Source organism: Manis pentadactyla, chromosome 1, assembly GCF_030020395.1.
Source record: "Manis pentadactyla isolate mManPen7 chromosome 1, mManPen7.hap1, whole genome shotgun sequence".
In the NCBI taxonomy this organism is placed as follows: domain Eukaryota; kingdom Metazoa; phylum Chordata; class Mammalia; order Pholidota; family Manidae; genus Manis; species Manis pentadactyla.
In genome coordinates this window covers 5745891-5760293 of record NC_080019.1, presented here as the reverse complement: position 1 = coordinate 5760293, position 14403 = coordinate 5745891, and the positions used below count along the sequence as shown (strand labels likewise).

The following is a 14403-nucleotide window of genomic DNA, read 5'->3' as shown; positions in this document are numbered from 1 at the left end:
TTACATTTAAGGGGGAGGCTGTGCGGTGGTGACCAACGCCCAAACACCTTGGATTTCAGGGTTCTACACCGAAGTCCGGTCTCTGCTAAAATCAGCTGTGCTTTGGCGAGTCACTTGAGTTTCTTCGCAGGACAGGATTACCTTTTTTGCATCATATGTATTCCTACCTAGATCTCTCTCAGGTTTTTATGCTCCTCCTCTTTCTTGATCGAGGTCACAGCACCTCGGCCCCGTGCCCTCTGGAGTCGGCGGCGTTCGACCCCGCGTCCCTGCCTTACAACCGGCCGCTACCCTGGGTCACAATACTGATTCGATCCCACACTTATCTGCTCTCCAAGGCGCATGGGTGAAATCGCCATTGACGGCAGCCCCACGCTCTGAAGGGCCCTTAGAAGGATTACTACTCAAGTGGAGGGAAGGAGGGACTTTTCGTCGCCCCATGTTCCCCGACCTCTTCTGATGACGGATTATCTGGAAGGATGTGGAGCGAGTGAAGGCAAAGAGCTTTTTCCCCAGTAGGAACACAAATCTTCCAGTTTGTTGGTGTTTCCGGAGGCATTCTCAGAGGACCTAGAAGGGAACCAACTTCCGGCTCTGATTTCCCTGGCTTCCGACTCCCGAGCTCCGCAGCTTCCGCCCGGAGTTGCTCTAGCCTCCGGCCGCAAGCTGCTACTTCCGCCAGGAGTGCCTAGCGGCTGGGACTTCGGAACTGTCCCTGAAGCGGCCTCCTCCTTCTACCTCTGCCTCCCCACCCGAGATCGGTGTCCAGGTGGCGGCGGCGGCGGCAGAGCCTGTCTCGGGGAGCCCTCTCCGCCCGAGTCCTGGGCCTGGGGCAACAAGGGGGTGGGGAAGAGGCGAGTCGGCCCGGCCCGGCCCCGTCTTCGGCGGCCACAGGCCTCGCCGCGCCCGCCCCAGCCCGGGGTGGGGCCCGGTGTCCCGGTCCCCGCCCCTCCGGCCCGCCCCGCTCCAGGTCGTCCTCCGTGGCAGCCCTGCGGCTGTGTAACCGGCTAGCCTCTGCCGGACTCGACGGTGCCCGTCCTCCCGCCTCTGGGGAGCATGGAATTTGCGGAACTGATTAAGACCCCACGGGTGGACAATGTGGTGCTGCACCGGCCCTTTTATCCGGCCGTCGAGGGGACCTTGTGTCTGACTGGCCACCACCTGATCCTGTCCTCCCGGCAGGACAACACGGAGGAGCTGTGGCTCCTCCATTCGAACATCGATGCCATCGACAAGCGGTGAGTGCCTGTCCCACCCCTGTTCCGCAGGGAACCTGGGGTCCCCTGGGTGGACGGCGGAGGCAACGCGTCCCATTACCCAACCAGCCGGCAAAGCGAGCCCTCCCCGGCCTAGACTGAGGATTTGCGTTTTGGAAAGCAGAAAGCATCCAAGTGAGATACCGGGTTTCCATTAAATCTCGGTGGAATTCCCAGAGTTATCACATGGTTGTTATCATCTTGATTATCATTTTTGATACATAACCCTAGTTGGGTGGATTTTCAGTATTTTTAAATTCCTCCTTCTTGCACCAGTGTATTCTTTGAATATTAATTGCCCCTCACAGTTTATAGCTGTGATTGTGACTTAGGTGAAATCTTTATTTGCCACTTTTGAGAAAAACCCAAAGAAATCAGTATGTGTCTAAATTCCACAAACCCCTCCCCACCAAATGTTCAGTTTATCACAGTTCTCCTTATTTCCTACCTTCCAGATAATCAGTTTAATATTTCCCACTATGGGAGGTTATAATGTCTTTTATTTATTTTTACTCAGTTCTGCTTCTGGAAAGAACAGTTGGCTCTTAAGTAAAAGAATTAATTAACCTCTTTTTTGCATCCCAGATTCTATCTTTCCAAGGTAGTAGTATCTCAGAGTCAAAAAATTATACTTCCATCTGCAGTCAAAATTCCCATTTGTCCACTGGCTCTGTGTACTTACTCTACCCAAGAGAATAGAAATTGATCATCCAGTTTACACCGAAATATAAGTCACTGACAACAGCTTTTTCTATTCTCAGAAGAGTTTGGATATGAAGAAGATACCTAGAGAGGATATATCTTAAAAAAAAAATTTCTAACGGTAGAATTTGAAACAGTATGGGTGAAATGGTGATAGTTTTTTAGTTTTTGTTTTTTTTAAGCGGAGGGCTCCTACCAGACTCCCCAGATCACCTTCTCCTGTGTAACTGTTTTCAGTGTTCTCTCCTTGTCTGCACAATAAAACCTAAACCCCTTAATCTGTTATGTTTATGGCACTCCCCTGTCCTGGCCCGAACCTGCTTTTTTCCACCCTAGTTCTTGCCGTTCCCTTTCATGAACCCTTTCTACTAGCCAGTCCGCACTCTCTGTTTTTGTTCATCCATGTCTTGCATTCTCTCATGTTTGTGTCTTGCTAATGGTCTGCCTTCTGCCTGGAGTGCCTTGCTCCTCCCAAGTTTGTTAAACATTTATTGAATGTTGTTATATTCCAGACATTTTGTGAGGCACTAAGGACACCGAGATGAATAAAATACAGTTCTTGTCTTTCAGGAGTTTATATCAGGCTGTCATGCAACTGTTCCCATCTATCACTATTTGGTTTAACCATTCAACCCCCTTTCTTTCACAGATTCTTCTGTTAATCCCACACCTGGAAATAATTCCCCTCACCTTGAAGTCCTTTAGTTCTTTTTACCTGTTTCATAAGTATATTAAAATTTGTATTTTCGTAATTACGTATATGTTAGCTCCTTGAAACCAGGACTCAACATTTGGTTAATTTTTTAAATTAAAACCTCAAAACTCCTAATTGAGGCTTGGGTCGATAGGCACATAGGAAATAAAAGAAGAATTGACAACTGACTGGTTAGTGATACCAAAGAATACAAGTGAGAGTTTCTTCAAGCCATCAACTTTCTTTTCTTTGCTATTTACCTCTTTTTATGGTTGCTTTTCACACTTTCATTACATCAGTTACCTAGCACTTAATACATGCTGGGCCTGGTGGAGCTTGAAGAAGTATGACCTTTTAATCTGTTTGGGGAGAAACGACAAACTATACACATTTAACATCTTCCTGGGAAGCAGCCTGATACAACGGAAAGAGCATGAGCTGGATGGTGAGATCAGAGTTTGCTTAATCGTTGCTCTCAAGAAACATGTACTTTGCTTGTCTTGTGTGTCCTGAGCACTGTCTGGGCTCTGCAGAGACAGGGGTGACCAAGATAGATGAGGAGCTGTGTGCTGGTGGAGGAGACGGACAGTCAAATCAACACGTTTGTTGGTTGTCTGACATACAGTGTCAGGTAGTAAGTGAGTTAAAGGAATATGAGGGGATGGAGATTGCCAGGAGGCCGTGTATTTAGAAAGAATTTCAGAGAAGACCAGTGACATTTGAATGAATGACATTTGAATGAAGGGAGAAAGCTAGCAAAGTGAAAGTGAAAATTGGCAAAAAGAAATTCCAGTCAGAGGGAAGAGCAGATGCAAAACCTGAGGTGGGAGCATCCGTGGAAAGTACAAGGAGGAACAGAGAGGCCAGTGTGGCTGGAAGGCAGTGAGCAAGGAGTAGAGGTTAGGGGGGCAGCGGAAACTGCGGTTGGAGGGATAAGCAGGGGCCAGATGGCGTAGGGCCTTACATACACCGTTGTGATGTTTTCATGGGAGGCCCTTGGAGAGTCAAAGGCAAGGGAGTAGCAGCCAGTAGCCTTTTTAGTAGATGATTCTGGCTGCTGGCAAATAATGGATTGGAGAGGGGCAGGAGTTGAAGCAGCAGGTCCAGTTAGGAGAGTGTTGAGTAGTTCACGTAAAAGGCGGTGGTGACGTTGAGTGGACGTGTTAGTAGTGTGGTCAGAAGCAGTCAGGTTAGGGATGCGTTTCAGAGGCTGAGCTGCCATGCCTTGCTAGTGAATTGTGAATGCGGTGTGAGGGGAAGAACAGTTTTAAGGGGGAGCAATTCTGCCTCTTGTTAGGTAGGTGCCCTTGTGCAAGCTTCTTAGCCCCTCTGAACAGCAAAAGAGGAAGAAAACCTCTCACATATCTAGTAGTAGCTTATATTTGAACGTTGCTTTACAGCTTACAGAATGCTTTCATGTTACATGCATAATTTATTTAATGCTTGCAGCAGACAAGGTTTACCCAAGTTTTACAATCAAATACTGTTGACCCTGAATAACATGGGTTTGAACTGCATGGGTCCACTTAAATGAGGGGTTTTTTCAATAAATATATTGGAAAGTTTTTGAGGATTTTTGACATTTTCTGTAGCTTTATTGTGATAATATGGTCTAAAACACAGATAACATACAAACTGTGTTACTAACATAAATGTTTTATGTTACAGTAAGCTTCCTGTCAACCGTAGGCTATTAGTAAATTTGGGGGGAGTCAAGTTATATGCAGATTTGGGAAGGGGTTCTTGTTTTTTCTTTCCAGGGACCTGAGATGTTGTAAATTAATCCTACTCAGTTGACGATGCCTCATTTTCATGATTTGAGTCTTTACAATGTAGTTTTTCTTGTTTTTTATTTTATTTTATTTTATTCTTCTTCAACCCTAATTTTTCACTCCCGTTTTCCACTTCATCCTCAGCTCTACAGGCAACTCTGTTAAGTGTTGCTGTTTGCGTAAATGTATATCTATAAATCACACAGCACTGTTGTGTGTTGATACGTGTACACATGCTTGTGTGAGTGTAACCTACCTGTGCAGGATTCAGTTGTAGATACTGTTCTACTTCTCAGCATAGTAACTCAATACTCTTTTTCAAGATGTCTCCGCATTGCTGTATGAACAGCTATTTCACTGCTTCTGACTACGACGTAGAATTCCCGTGTCTACAGCATTGTATTTATCTGACCCATTGCATGACCTGTAACTACTTGTTCTCACAAACAACTCTGATAAACATGCGCTAATTATAGTCTTGTGCAAGGTTTCCTTGAGATTGCGCCTAGGATGGGATCGAGCCAGAAAGCAGATTCGTAGTTCATTTCACAAAGTAGTTCCAGATGGCTCTCCACAATGACTATTCCTCTTTGCCCTACACCACAGTCCCTATTCCTACCACATTCTTACCAACATTTGGTATTACTGTCTTTCTAATTTTTGCCAGTCTGATAATTGTGAAATCGTATCTGTTAGTTTTAAACTTGTAATTCTCTAAATACTGGTGCATATTTCTATATATTTGTTAGTACTTGAGTTAAAAATTTTTTTCCTTTCTGTGAATTTCCTTGGCCCACTTTTTAAAATTGGGTTTGTTATCTTTCTCATGGTGATTTTCACCAGTTCCTTGTACACTTTCTAGGCATTAATTCTTTGCTTAGACATTGCAGATGTTTTCTCTTAGTCTTCCACCTGTTTGTTAGCTTTGCAGTGGTGTCCTTAATTTTAGTGCAAAGTTCATCAATTTTTTACTTTATGGTTTGAGGTTTTTGAAGTCCTACTTAAGTCCTTCCTTTTCCCAAGATCCCTCTCACTATTCTCCTACATTTTCTTTACTATTACCTTTATAGTTTTACCCTTCATATTTAGGTCTCTGATTCATTTGTATTCTATCTTTGTCTCAAGTGTGTTAAGAATGCAACTTTGTTTTTCTCTATATAGCAAACCAGTTTCCTATACCATCATCAAACAGCCCATCCATGACTGATATATATCAAATGATTTTATGTATATGTATGTACAATATATACAACTTTCACTGTGTCCCATAGGTTTTGTAAGGTTGTGTTTTTCTTTCCATTTGTCTCTAAGTATTTTCTAATTTCCTTTGTAATGTCTTCTTTGATCCACTGGTTGTTTAAAAGTGTGTTAATTTCCACACTTTGGGGAATTTTTCAATTTTCCTTTTGTGGTTGATTTCTAACTTCATCCCATTGTGGTTAGAGAAGATACTTTGTGATATCTGTCTTTTTAAATCTGTTGAGACTTGATTTGTGGCCCAACATAATGGTCTATCCTGGAGAATGTCCCATATGCCCTTGAGAAGAATGTGTAGTCCATTGCTGGTAATCTATTTCCCCCTTTAACCCTGTTAATCTTTGTTTTACATATTTAGGTGCTCCTATGTTGGATGCATAGATATTCATAATGGTTATTTATATCCTCTTGTTGGACTGACTCCATTATCATTATGTAATGTCCTTCTTTGTCTTTTGTTACTTTCTTTGTTTGAAATCTATTGTGTCTGATATAAGTACTGCTACTCCTGCTTTATTCTCCCTATTATTTGCATGAGGTATCTTTTTCCATCCCTTCATTTTCAGTCTGTGTATGTCTTTGGGTCTGAAATGAGTCTCTAATAGGCAGCATATAGGTGGGTTTGTTTCTTTATCCATTCTGCCACTCTTTTTCTTTCGATTGGACCATTCAGTCCGTTTACATTTAAGGTAATTATTAACAGTTATGTACTTACACCATTTTATTAATTGTTTTCTGGTTGTTTTTATAACTTCTCTCTGTTCCTTTCTTCCTCTCTTATACTCTTATCTTGTTTTTTGATGGTTTTCTTTAGTGTTGTGATTGGATTTCTCTTTTTTAGTTTTTTGTGTATCTATTAATAGTCTTGAGGTTTGTGGTTACCTTAAAGTTCAAGGATAGCTTCCTGACTATATAATAGTCTATATTAAGTTGATGATTGCTCTATTTCAAACACAATCCAAAAGTACTTCTTTTTTCTTCTTCCTCTTCCACAATTTATGTATTAGATGTCATAATCTGCACCTTTTATGTGTCCCTTGACTGATTTTGTATATAGTTAGTTTCACTACTTTTGTTTTAATTTTGTATAAGTAATTGGTGTACTACCTTTACTGTGAGTTTATTTTCACTGGTGAAAACTATTTAACCCTTGGGGACATTCCCGTCTACAGCAGTCTTTTTAGCATTTCCAGGTTTAGTGATTATAAATTACGTGGGCCTTTGTTTATATGGGAAATGTTTAATCTCTTCTTTGAATTTGAGTGATAATCTTGCTGGTAGAGGATTCTTGGTTGAAGGTCCTTCTGTTTCAGGACATTAAATATATCATGCCACTCCCTTCTGGCCTGTGAAGTTTCTGCTGAGAAGTCTGCTGATAGCCTAAAGGGGTTTCCCTTGTAAGTAATCTTTTCTCTCCCTGGCTGCTTCTAGTATTCTGTCCTTATCTTTAATTTTTGTCATTTTAATTTTCATATGTCTTGGTGCTGTCTTCCTGAGGTTCCTTTTGTTAGGGGCTCTCTGTACTTCTCTGATCTGAGTGTCTTCCCTTCCCCACATTGGGGAAGTTTTCAACAATTATTTCCTCAAAGATACTTTCTACCCCTTTTCTGTCTCTTCTCCTTCTGGCACTTCTGTTACACAGATAGTTTCATTGGAGTTGTCACACAGCTCTCATCATTCTTCCATTCCTAGAGATTCTTTTTTCTCTCTGTCCTTCAGCTTCATTGCTTTCCTGTTCTCGAATTGCCATCTCATTGATTGTCTCCTTTACTTGCAGCAGTGGATTCGTTCCCTCCATTGCATACTTCTTTTCAGTTACTGTAGTCTTCAGAGTGGCTCTTTCTCAGCTCTTCTCTCTCTTGTTGAAGTTCTCCCTGAGGTCTCCAATCCTTTTCTGCAGATCAGTGAGCATATCTATGACCTTTATTTTTGAAATCCTTATCAGGAAGATTGGTGATCTCCCTTCAATTTAGTCCTCTTTCTGGTGTCTTATCCTATAGTTTTGTTTGGAACATATTCCTCTGCTTCAGCATTTTGTCAGGGTGTATGGGTTTCTTCCTTTGTATTAGATGGATCTGCTATACTTCCTGGTCTAGTGAGTAATGGCTTTATGAAGATGTCTTGTGGTGCCCAGAAACTCAAGTCTCTTTACCCTCCAGTGCCTGGATCCCCTTTGCTGTGGAGCCCCGGTTGCTGTGGGTGGGCAGTGGGCAGGGCTGCTTTTTTGTATGTCTGCTGGCCATGGTGTCTCTCAGTCCCCTGTGGCAGCAGGTTGTTTCAGCCTCCCTTTGCGATCAGAGCAGTGCCTTCTGCTGGCATTTTTGTGGGCAAGGTCGCCCTCTGCCGGCCCTGCAGCAGTGTCCGGGCTGCTGAGTTCATGGAGTCTGTGGGGCAGTCGCCTGGGGCAGGCACATGGTGCAGTGAGGTATGCGGTAGTGAGGCTGCGAATGAATTGCCCGGGTGCCCCCTGGCTGTGGCAAAGCACATGACACCAGGCTTAGCCCCCATGGGGAGGAAGGAGCACCTGGGGCTGGCTCCTAAATGCACTCTCAAATTGGGCTGAGACGGCTGATAACGCTGGGAAAGCCTCCCTCTGCCCGGCAGGCGACAAAGCCTGATGCTGCTGGCCAGAATGGGCTGGCATGCCAGTGGTGTGCAGGGAAGTGCCCGGGGGCTCCTGAGAGAGTGTCCGACCTGTTGGGCCAAGAGAAGGCTAGGAAGGTATCATCCACCTGCCTGCCCTTTCTCCTGCAGAGAGAGCTCCATCCAACCCCTTGCCCCTCTGACACCCCTCCCACTGCTGGCAGATCTTTCAAACTGCCTCCTGTGTGTTGGGTCGCATCAGGACCAGTAGAGCATGCCTGTCTTCCACAAGCGGCTGGAGCCTCAGCCGGCCAGAGTGTTACAGCTGTCCCTGGTGTCCAGCCCCACTGATCACCGGTACCCCATGTAATGTGGACTTTGTTCCCAGAGCAGATCTCCAGGGCCAGGTGTGCACAGTTCCCGAGTGCCTCTCCCCTCCCTGCTCCATTCCTCTTCCTCCTGCCTGTGCGCTGGGGTGGGGGAACAGCGTGGGTCCCATGTGATCGCAGCTGTGTCACTTTACCCTTTTCTGTGTGGCCTTCTCTTCTTCCCCAGGTGTCGGTGGTGTGTTCTGAGTCTTCAGGTTGTTCTCAGGTTTAGTTGTATTTGCTGTAGTTGCCACCTTGGTGTGAGTGTAAGAAGAGATTTCTGCCTTGCTTCCTACTCTGCCTTTTTCCTCCCCTCCAGAAATACATTTTATAAGAGATATTTTTGTGTTGATCACCTCTGGATGTCTGGTGGAATTTTCTACTAGGATTTCACCTGTGTTGATAATGTTTGCCTGTCCAAATTAACAGTTGAGTGGTGTGAGGCATGGGAGTGCTTAGAATTGAGGTGGAACTCAGGAAGAGTAGGTAGAGGGAAAAAGAGAAGGAAAACGATTTGCTTTTGCTCAATCTAAGAATTCTTAGTTTAGGGCATAATCAGAAGTATCAGTGGAAAAGAATTTGGGACTATCAGTGGCAAAGCAAAAGAAAAATCAGCTATCAGCAAGTACAGACAAAACAAAACAATAAAAGCAAGACAAAAGTTGCAACTGAGGTAAAATTACATTTGTAGAAAACTTACTGATACAAAATTTATGATTAGATATGGAATTGTTTTAGGATAGCCTTGAAAGTTAATAGTTTTTAAAGATAGAAAAAGACATACTTTTATTTAAAACCAACTGCTGAAAGCTTGGCAGTAAATAAAATCTGAAATGAACTGTTTGCCTATGTTTCACAAATATCTCTATATAAACATTTAACACATTAATTACAGATCTTTTTTTTTCTTCTTTAAAGTAAGGCCCCAAGTAATTTCCACTAAATGAATTGTCTAGTATGAATCACTTTATGAATTTGAAAAAAATTTAAAAATACTTATATTTAGAATAACTTATGGCCCACATTTTAATGATGCAGGCTTGAGTCTTAACTAGACTAACTGGGGAAAAGAAGTTGGATATAGATGGTGATTACAACTACATTCTCTTTTCAAAGAAATAATCATACACTTAAAAGTTAAAAATGTGTATGATCCTAAGCATAATTTGTAATGTTTTACAGATTTGTGGGATCACTGGGTACCATCATCATAAAATGTAAAGATTTTCGAATAATTCAATTGGATATTCCTGGAATGGAGGAATGTTTGAATATAGCCAGTTCCATTGAGGTAAGTATTTGAGGAGCAGAATCTGATGAAAATTAGCAGAAATAAAGAAGAATCTTATATTCTGACTCAGTGTAGCTCTTGTGTTTCTTCATTAGATATTTGGGCATCTCTTACGGTTCATATATTGAAGACTGATGGGAAAAGCCTTACCCTGATTGATTGTTATAGGCATGTAATAGGATTTTAATGACTTATAGCAGTTTTTGATGATACCTGTTCTTCCAGGTTTGTCCATGTTGTAGCATGTGAGAATTTCCTTCCCTTTTAAGGCTGGATAATATTCCGCTGTGTGTGTGTGAAGAAACTTTCACGATGTGTACATGTATCAAATCATCCCTTTAAATATCTTACAGTTTTATCAATTTATACCTCATTAAGCTGAAAAAAATTCTAAATATTGGAAAGAATAGCCTAAAAATAATTTAATTAAGTAGTTGTAGACTACTGACAGCTACAGCCCTGAATCAGATGAGGACACTGGCGTTTCTGCTTTTGTTTGTTGTCATTGGCAGCCAAGGGTAGTATAGAAGCAGATGATGGATTGTACAGCCAAGCTTCTCCATGTTTCCTGTGTTGTGTGCTTTGAGGGGAAGGCTTTATGGTTTATGGACAGATAGAAGAATAACTTTGGATCGGGATGTTTTTTTAAACTGCTAAACTGTGTGTCCAGTCTATTTTTTAATAAGTCATGTGCCCGTGACTTATGGTGAGCCTGATCCTTCCGGGACCTAGAGAGAGGTGGCCTCATTCTGAGGGTTTGCAGTATGAGCCTGATATTGGTGCCCCTACCTTGTTCTGAGTGAATGTCTCCATAATAACTGCAGTTTGAATTGATGCCTTTTTTCCAGACATAGAAATGCTTTTCATAACTCTGTGAGAAGATGGATCTGCCATGGAGGACTGTGATGGAGGACATTCTGTCTGTTGGTTCCTCCTATCCGGTCCTCCAGTTTTTCCTGGTGTTGTCATCTAGAAATCAAGTGCTCCAGATGAATGTAGGCACATTTTGGGACCAGAGAAGTATTGCTCTGGCTTGAGAATGGGTCAGTGTAGCATAAAGATATGATGATATCTGACCAAATGGCGTATCAGTCTAGGAAGGGAGGGAAATGAACATTGGTGGAGCATATGTAGAACATATAATAGCCAAAATTATTATATGCCAGTCACTATTCCAGGCCTGTTATATACATTATCTCTCTTAATGCTCCCAATATCCCTATGAGGAAGGTACTGTTATTTCCCCCATTTTATAGCTGAGGAAATTGAGGCCTGGAAGGATTACATTACTTAACCACTATTACACTACGATCTAGAATTTGAGTCCAGCAGTGTGATTTCAGTCTGACTATGGCCACTATCCTATATTACCCTTTTTTACAGTTACTAACAGATGCTGATTTTAAGTAATTTAGATATGCTTATATAGTTCATAACTGGATTTTGAGCCAAGGCCTTACTTACTAATGGAAACCTGTTTGTTTTCTGATCCCCAGAAATATTTGGACCTTTTTATTAGCCTAGTGATATGAAGGAGTTACTTCATTTTTCTCCTAGAATAGGAATGCACATTTTTTGTTCTTTTACTTATTCAGCAAATGCTAATTGAGTGTATATTATGTGTCAGATATCTTGTCAGATGCTGGAAGCATGGAAATTAGCTTCAGTAAGCTATAATTGCATCTAGTGATAAGTATATCTAGGGAAATAAATTGGGTGCCCATCATCTTTAGGCCATTTTTATTTAATACCAGTTTGGCAGTTAGAAAGTGTTTCATATTGTGGTATATTCATTTTTTTCTTTCTTTATTTCCTTTTAACCTCCTAGGCTCTGTCTACCCTGGACTCCATCACTCTGATGTACCCTTTCTTTTACCGGCCCATGTTTGAAGTCATAGAAGATGGCTGGCATTCTTTCCTTCCTGAGCAAGAGTTTGAACTCTGCTCTTCAGCTGTGAGTAACTTTTGAGAGAACTGTGGGTAATGAGAAATAACCCAACATCTTGGTTTATTTGTGAAAATGATCGCTTCCTTCTGACACGTGATGAGGCGCAGTTGATTGATCCGCGCCTAAATGTATCTATTAGCCATTAGTGCTGGGGCTTCCACCGTTCAGAGGTTTGCAGGACTTGTCTCCGTGATCGCTGCAGCTTAAGTGATTTTTCTTTTAGTGGATTAACTGTATTCTAAATGTTACTTTTTAAAATTTTGAGAATGACTTTGCTAAAACATTAACATCTTAGTAAAGATAGTCCTAAGGTTTTGAGTTAATTTTTGAGTGTTTTAAAAATGTCTCCATAGAAACAGCTTTATTGTAGTAATTCAGTTCTGAACCATCCCAAAAAAGGCTGTTGAACCCACCGTGTACCTAAGACGGTACTAGAGAAACGTTTGTTGCTTTGGGATAACTTTCGTGTGTTTTTATAATTTTGGTTATTAGGACCGGGTTACCAGAACCAGGTTTTCTTTCTCACTCTTCACCATTTTACTTTTTACTTCTTCCATCATACCTCTGTACATGAGTCCTGAGGGGATCAAGAAGTAGGGACCAGGGTGCAATGTAAAGCAAAGATGTGCAGCAGCAAAGCGAGAAAGAAATGGGAATTTTACATTCTTATGTATGGAGCATTTTTATGTAGCTCATGAGTAAGTATCTGCATTTACACTTATATTCAGTATCTTTATCATACAAGAAACTGCATAGTAAACATATTCAAATGCATGATGCTTTTTTCTTGTATCAATTAACTACCACCTAACAGCTGCATTAGAGAAATCTTTAATTATTTCCTAGGTAAAAATTGGCAGTCAGAATGTGATCAGGAAGGGACATGCCTGGATGATTTGTTTAGTTACCCAAACTGTCTGTGCAAATGACCTACCCATCATTTATCTTGGAGTTACATGTCATAAGCGAACCAACCTAAGTCTACATTCTGTAAGGCAACATTCAGTTCAGTCTTCTCTGTGCAGAAATCCCCTGTGCTAACTATATGCATGATGTGATTGTCCGGCCTCTGCCTGAAATATCTAGTGAGTGCAAGAGAATTTGCAGAATCACACAGGAATGTCCCATTTGGGGGCAGCTCTGATACTGAGCTGAACTCTGTCTCCCTGTATTTAGACCCAATGTTTCTGCTGTTACTTTGTGTTATTCAGGTTATCTTATTCCTCTGCCATGAATTAAGGACTTTTATGTCCCCATTAAGCTTTCTTTTCTGTAGATCAATATTTAGCAATACTTACTTCAATCTTTTCTAATAACACTGGCCTTGGGCCCCACACTATTCTGGTTGCTTTCCCCAGCAGGGCTTTCAGTTTGTCATTGGTTCTCTTAAAATGTGGTGCCCACAGCATTTATTGTAGATTGGAACTATTACTGAGACTCTAAGGCAACCTAAAGTTGCATTCGCTTTTTAAAGAATTAAATTGGTAGTGAAATAAACTAAAATTCCTATTTCACATGTATTATTAAGGAATCCTCCCTATGTTTTTGTTATTTATTTATTTATTTATTTATTCATTCATTCATTCATTCATTTATTCATTTTACTTAAGATTCAACACAAAATTTCCTTTTTGGTTTAGCTAATTATTTAGGCAATTTGTATATCTGAAGTTCTGTTATTTTCCTACAAAGTTTGTAATCCACAATTTAATAAGAACATCTTTAATGCCCTGACTTGAGCTATTAACTTACTATTGGTAGATTATAGAAATTTAAGATAAGCAAAGCATAGTCCCTTCTTTCTATTTGTTCAAAGTCTAATAATTATCTAAGTAACCAAGTACAATAAAATAAGTGCTGGCAAATGTATCCAAGAGGAACAGAGGAAATGACATTATTAGATTTGTGTTACAGAAAATCAATTCTGATGGCAAAGACTGAGAAACTGCTTAAGAGACTACAGTAATAATATAAAGAAGACAGTTGGATCAATAGTAAAGGGACTGTAGTGCAGAAACTTTCAGAAAGTAGAATTAAAAGGAGTTGGTGAGTCACCTACTGGATGTGAGAAGTAAAACAGGCAGTGGCATCTAGATTGATACCCACAAGATGGGAAAGACAGATTGCATTTGATAGGGAAACAGCTGACTTCAGTTTCGGGGATGGCAAATTTGAGGGCCCAGTATGGTAGAAGAATGTATACCTACATTGAATATACACAAGAGATACTTTAGGAGTTTACTTGAGAGATCTGTGTTAAAAATGAAAAAAAAAATTGAGAGTAATCAGTTATATATGTTGTGGAAACCATGGGGAGAAACTGAGATTGCCTAGGAAAAACATCTGATGTGAGAACAGGGCCAAGGATTGAATTATTGAAGGGGAAGGTGGAGGAAAAAGCCCAGGAAAGAGTGAGTTTTAAGTAGGAGGAGGTCAACAGTGTGGAGAGCTTCTTAATTAATGTTTGTTGATTGTTTCTCTCCTGGGCTAGAATGTAAGCTGCTAGAATGTAAACTGTGCAATGGCAGGAAC

The 14403-nt window shown here is 41.2% G+C and overlaps 1 protein-coding gene across 3 annotated transcripts in view; it reads left to right on the top strand.

Moving 5' to 3' along the window:
* Nucleotides 1–670: 670 nt before the first annotated feature.
* Nucleotides 671–14403, top strand: part of MTMR9 (myotubularin related protein 9) — a 53391-nt gene continuing 39658 nt past the window's right edge. For 2 of the 3 annotated variants that reach the window (XM_057504840.1, XM_036889005.2), the window contains exons 1-3: nucleotides 671–1238; nucleotides 9815–9923; nucleotides 11752–11877. In XM_057504840.1, the coding sequence (XP_057360823.1) occupies nucleotides 1057–1238; nucleotides 9815–9923; nucleotides 11752–11877 (417 nt within the window). In that variant the 5' untranslated portion in view covers nucleotides 671–1056. Of the gene's footprint in view, nucleotides 1239–9814; nucleotides 9924–10238; nucleotides 10919–11751; nucleotides 11878–14403 lie in introns of those variants that run through there. The other variant, XM_036889006.2, reaches the window with a different exon arrangement.